At 45.0% G+C, this 6,000-nt stretch overlaps 1 protein-coding gene across 1 annotated transcript in view; it reads left to right on the top strand.

Moving 5' to 3' along the window:
• The first annotated feature begins 723 nt into the window (after window positions 1-723).
• The window catches only part of ADRA1D (adrenoceptor alpha 1D), a 39,126-nt gene continuing 33,849 nt past the window's right edge, over window positions 724-6,000 (top strand). The window contains exon 1 of the mRNA XM_070756531.1: window positions 724-1,913. Within this exon, the coding sequence (XP_070612632.1) occupies window positions 953-1,913 (961 nt within the window). The 5' untranslated portion in view covers window positions 724-952. The remainder of the gene's footprint in view (window positions 1,914-6,000) is intronic.

The following is a 6,000-nucleotide window of genomic DNA, read 5'->3' as shown; positions in this document are numbered from 1 at the left end:
TATCCTTTCCTTCTCCGGTCTTGCCCTTCCTTCCTTCCTTCCTTCCTTTCCTCCTTCCTTCCTTCCATTATTTCACCCACTTTTTCTTTTCTTTCTGGTCCTTGCCTTTCCTTCTTTCTTTCCTTCCTTCCTTCCTTCTTTCTCTCATTTCACCCATTTTACCTATTCTTTCTCTTGGACTTCACCTTTCTTTCTTCCTTCCTTCCACTCACTTTATCCTTTCTTTCTCTGGTACTCATCTCTCCTTCCTTCCCTCCATCATTTCACCCCCTTTATCTTCCTCTTGGACTTCCCTTTCCTCTCTTCCTTTCTTTTTTCCTTTCCTTCCTTTCCTTTCCCTCTTCCCAGATTACCCTCGGAATAATCCAAAGAGCTTCTGCTGTCAAATCTTCCAGAGGGGGTGAAGATTCGGAGAGGAGGGGGTGCCTTGCTACATACCCCAAAGAGAGGCTTGGATGCCTGGAGGTACTACAGAAGGCGAACTTCTTGAGATCCGGCTCCTTGGTGGACTAAATGGGCCGGGGATGTGTGGCTGGAGACTGAGAAAGCGGTGAGCGATGTTAAGACCCAATCGACTTTTGCTGGAATTGTCTGCAAAGGGAGGGAGATAGTGGGGAAAAGAAAGGAAGAAGGAGAAAGGAAAGAAGGAAGGAAAAAGAAGGAAGGCAGGAGGGAAAGAAGGAAGGGAGGAAGGAAGGAAGGAAAGAAAGAAGGAAAGAAAGAAGTAAGGAAGGAAAGAAGGAAGGGAGGAGAAGGAAGGAAGGAACGAAGGGAAGGAAGGAAGGAACGAAGGAAGATGTCTATACACTCTTAGAAAGAGGCAGGGGGCTTTGGGGGTTTTCAGCAGGGGTCACCTCCCTCCCAGGATGCGTTAGAGGCATCGCTGGGTGAGACACAAGCCTCCGCTGCTGACCCTCCGTCCCCGATGGAGCCCGAGCCGTTTTGAAAAAGAATGACTTTCTCTGACCGGATTAATGCAACCTTGAATGGGAACCACACGGTGGGGGGAGAACCGGCCGGCGGGACCAACGGCTCCTTGAGCGTCGAAGATGCCTTCCTCCCCAACGGCAGCGCCTCTGCCCCGCCGGGACTGAGCCTCCAATCGGTGACGGTCGGCGTCTTCCTCGCCATCTTCATCCTCCTCTCCATCGTGGGCAACATCCTGGTCATCCTTTCCGTGGCCTGCAACCGACACTTGCGGACGGTCACCAATTACTTCATCATCAACCTAGCCATAGCCGACTTGCTCCTTAGCACCACCGTCCTGCCTTTTTCGGCCACTTTGGAGGTCTTGGATTTGTGGGTCTTTGGACGGATCTTCTGCGACATCTGGGCCGCGGTGGACGTTCTGTGTTGTACGGCATCCATCATGAGCCTCTGCATCATCTCGGTGGACCGCTACATCGGGGTCAAGTACTCCCTGAAGTATCCCACCATCATGACGGAGAAGAAGGCAGTGGTGATTCTAGGGGTGGTCTGGGTCTCCTCGATGGTCATCTCCATCGGTCCCCTCTTGGGTTGGAAGGAAGAACCTCCCGAGAGCGAGGAGTTCTGCACCATCACCGAAGAACCCGGCTATGCCCTCTTCTCCTCCCTCTTCTCCTTCTACCTGCCCCTCTTGGTCATCCTGGTCATGTACTTCAACATCTACGTGGTGGCCCGGAGGACCACCAAGAGCCTGGAAGCCGGGGTCAAGAAAGAACGGGGCAAGTCCATGGAAGTGGTTCTACGGATCCATTGCCGTAGCGTCTTGGAGGATTCCATGGCCAGCGCCAAGAGACCCACCTTCAGGAGCTCGCTCTCCGTCCGGCTCTTGAAGTTCTCCAAGGAGAAGAAGGCAGCCAAGACCTTGGCCATCGTGGTTGGGGTCTTCATTCTCTGTTGGCTCCCGTTCTTCTTCGTCCTGTCGTTCGGTAAGTGGTGGCGGCTTCGGTAGTTCAAGAATCGGTCGTTAGGGTGGGTTGAGTCAGAGGGTCCAGAAAACCTGGAAAACAGGGAATTTATCAAGGAAATCGGTGGTTCAAGAAATATCAGGGAATTATCCGGGAATTCGTGGAAAAAAATGGAATAAATCGGGGGGGGGGGGACCAAACTGTATTGGGTCATTCTTTCTCAAGTGGATCAGGTGAAATTGAAGCCTCGTGTAGAGTAGAGTAGAATAGAATAGAATAGAATAGAATAGAATAGAATTATTTTATTGGCCAAGTGTGATTGCACACACAAGGAATTTGTCTTTGGTGCAGATGCTCTCAGTGTACATAAATGTAAAGATTTCATTTCATTTCATTTCATTTTATTGGATTTGTATGCCGCCCCTCTCCGTAGACTCGGGGCGGCTAACAACAGTAGTAAAAACAACATGCGACAATCCAATACTAAAGAAGCTAAAAACCCTTATTTTAAAACCAATCATACATACGAACGTACCGTACATAAATTGTGGAAGCCTAGGGGGAAAGAATATCTTAATTCCCCCATGCCTGACGACAGAGGTGGGTTTTAAGAAGCTTGCGAAAGGCAAGAAGGGTGGGGGCTATTCTAATCTCTGGGGGCAGTTGGTTACAGAGGGCCGGGGCCGCCACAGAGAAGGCTCTTCCCCTGGGGCCCGCCAAACGACATTGTTTAGTTGACGGGACCCGGAGAAGGCCAACTCTGTGGGACCTAACTGGTCGCTGGGATTCGTGCGGCAGAAGGCGGTCCCGGAGATAACCTGGCCCGGTGCCATGAAGGGCTTTATAGGTCATAACCAACACTTTGAATTGTGACCGGAAACTGATCGGCAACCAATGCAGACTGCGGAGTGTTGGAGTAACACAGGCATACCTGGGGAAGCCCATGATTGCTCTCGCAGCTGCATTCTGCACGATCTGAAGTTTCCAAACACTTTTCAAAGGTAGCCCCATGTAGAGAGCATTTGTCAAACATTTGTCAAGAATTATGTGGTACGACACTTAATGATTGTCATAGGGGTCAAATAAGCGATGAAGAAACAATTCAGTATTAATAAAAATCTTAGGATACAAGCAACAAGTTACAGTCACACAGTCCTAAGTGGGAGGAAAAGGGTGATAGGAATGATGAGAAAAAACTAGTAGAAATAGAAGTGCAGACTTAGTAAAAAGTTTGACAGTGTTGAGGGAATTATTTGTTTAGCAGAGTGAGGGCATTTGGGGAAAACCTGTTCTTGTGTCTAGTTGTTTTGGTTTGCAGTGCTCTGTAGGGACGTTTTGAGGGTAGGAGTTGAAGCAGTTAATGTCCAGGGGTCAGTAACTATTTTCACAGCCCCCTTTTTGATTCGTGCAGTATACAGTATACATTTGAAAAGAAACCATCACAAAAACAACATACTGTATATGATATGTTACAATGTCTAGGTAATATAATAAACCTTCAACAAACTTTAAGTAGAGTTAATGTAGCAATGAGGGGTAGTCAGTCAATGAATCAAACAACATAGAACAATATTATTCTATACAGAGAGGCAAATAAACAACAGTAGTTACACGGTCCAATGTCATACATATATAATCCTAATAATGGTTTACAAATCAGGTTATTGCACCCAGCAAAATATACACAGGGCAAATATAAATCTCTCTAGTATAAACTCCCCCAAGAAGAACATTGTTGGCTCCCCCTTATGGCCAACCAGCAAATGACTCTTAAAGGTACAGTCTTAAACTGATTAGATTGGATTGGATTGGATTGGATTGGATTGGATTGGATTGGATTGGATTGGATTGGATTGGATTGGATTAGATTAGATTAGATTAGATTAGATTAGATTAGATTAGATTAGATTAGATTAGATTAGATTAGATTAGATTAGATTAGATTAGATTAGATTAGATTAGATTAGATTTATTGGATTTATATGCCGCCCCTCTCCGCAGACTCGGGGCGGCTCACAACAATGGCAAAAACAGTACATAGTGACAAATCTAATATTTACCAATCTAATTACAGTTTTAGGTTAAAAAATTCATAAAAGCAACCCCACTATATATAAAAAGCAAGCACACAATCAATCATACACCAAAACAACATGGGCAAGGGGGAGATGTTTCAATTCCCCCAGGTCTGACGACAGAGGTGGGTTTTAAGGAGTTTATGAAAGGCAAGGAGGGTGGGGGCAATCCTAATCTCAGGGGGGAGCTGGTTCCAGAGGGTCAGAGCCACCACAGAGAAGGCTCTTCCCCTGGGTCCCGCCAGACGACATTGTTTACTCGACGGGACCCGGAGAAGGCCAACTCTGTGGGACCTAACCGGCTGCTGGGATTCATGCAGCAGAAGGCGGTCCCGGAGATATTCTGGTCCGGTGCCATGAAGGGCCTTATAGGTCATAACCAACACTTTGAATTGTGACCGGAAACTGATCGGCAACCAATGCAGACTGCGGAGTGTTGAAGTAATATGGGCATACTTAGAGAAGCTTCTGTATTGTTAGCTTCTGTATTGCAACACCCAACATAGTTACGTAAAGTATACTAACATGATAGAAAAAAACATGCTGTTTCTAATGAAACAAAAATTGAAGATGATTGAAGGTGAGATAACAGAGAAAGAAAAAACTGTGCTCTTTCTAATGAAGATGATTGAAGGTGATGAAACCGAGCTCTCTGCTTTCTCACCTTTAATCATCTTCCTTTTTGTTTCATTAGAAAGACCACGTTTTTTTCTATCATAGTTTTGTGATGGTTTCTTTTCAAAAACGGCTGCAAAAATCAGTCAAGTGGACACTAGGTCCACTTGGCAAAGAATGACCCTACTAAAATGTTTAAAAGTCAGGGAAAAATCATGTTAAAAAAACAACGGATCGCGCTGCCTGGCAGAGTCAAGCAAAAATGAGCATAACTGTGGCTACCGATATTTCTCCACGGCTTAGCCCTTTGGTATGATGTCATCTACGAACGCACCTTAACTAGATCGCAAGTTGCAGGGAAATTTCAGGGAAATATCAGGGAATTTCAAAATGCTTGTTGTTGTGGTTGAAGCTAAAGTTGACAGGAAGGACATTGTAGCAGATGATTTATGCTTAGATCCTGTTTAAGGCAACATAGTTCTAAGCTTTCTAAACCAAGGATTGTAAGTGTAGTTGCGTAGGGGATTTTGTTGCACGTGGAGGAGTGGAGGGCTCTTCTGATGAAGAGTGAAACATTTTTCTAAAGTGTTTGTGTCCGAAATGTGGTGCGGGTTCCAGACTGATGAGCTGTATTCAAGGATTGGTCTCAAGCTCAGAGAGCCCCACCTTTCAACTCCTTTCAACTCTGAGCTACAAATATTCTCCTTTTATCGATCCGAATTCAGGTGACTAGCTATAGAGAAACCAGGGATAACAACCTGGCCCACTAACAAAAGATCTCTCACATAGGATTGTGGAAACCCTCTCTAAACACCTTTAGTAGGAATGTCCACATTTAAAGCTCTTTTTAACTGTCGTCCACTCGCTCTACACATCCTGAATAGCATGTTGAAGACTGCAAGATGAAAACAAATATTTCTTGCAAAGCGAAGGAAAGAAACTAGAGTCCCACCCAGACTCAGCTTCTGTTTTGAAACCTGCTAATAACACGATGCCGAAAGAAAGAAAGTCACGGACTGGTTTTGCAGTTTTAAGAGGCATCCGGTTTGGCTACTGTTGTTTGGCACCCAAACAGTCACAACCCTTTGACATCGAAAGTGTCGGTCCACCTGCTTTAAAGCTCAGGACTTTTTTTTTCTGTTGATGCTGATGAAGATAGAAGCTTTGCAGCCCAGTTATGCAGCTAATAGTCGGGGAGTTGTATGGAATGGAATGGAATGGAATGGAATAGAATAGGGAATAAAGAATAGAATAGAATAGAATAGAATAGAAACAATGAAGATGAGAGTGGAATAGAATAGAATAGGGAATAAAGAACAGAATAGAATAGAAACAATGAAGAGTAGAGTGGAATAGAATAGAATAGGGAATAAAGAATAGAATAGAATAGAAACAATGAAGATGAGAGTGGAATAGAA

This window comes from Erythrolamprus reginae, chromosome 7 (assembly GCF_031021105.1).
Source record: "Erythrolamprus reginae isolate rEryReg1 chromosome 7, rEryReg1.hap1, whole genome shotgun sequence".
NCBI lineage: Eukaryota > Metazoa > Chordata > Lepidosauria > Squamata > Dipsadidae > Erythrolamprus > Erythrolamprus reginae.
Note: the sequence above shows the minus strand (reverse complement) of the source record. Positions and strands in the feature narration are given on the sequence as shown.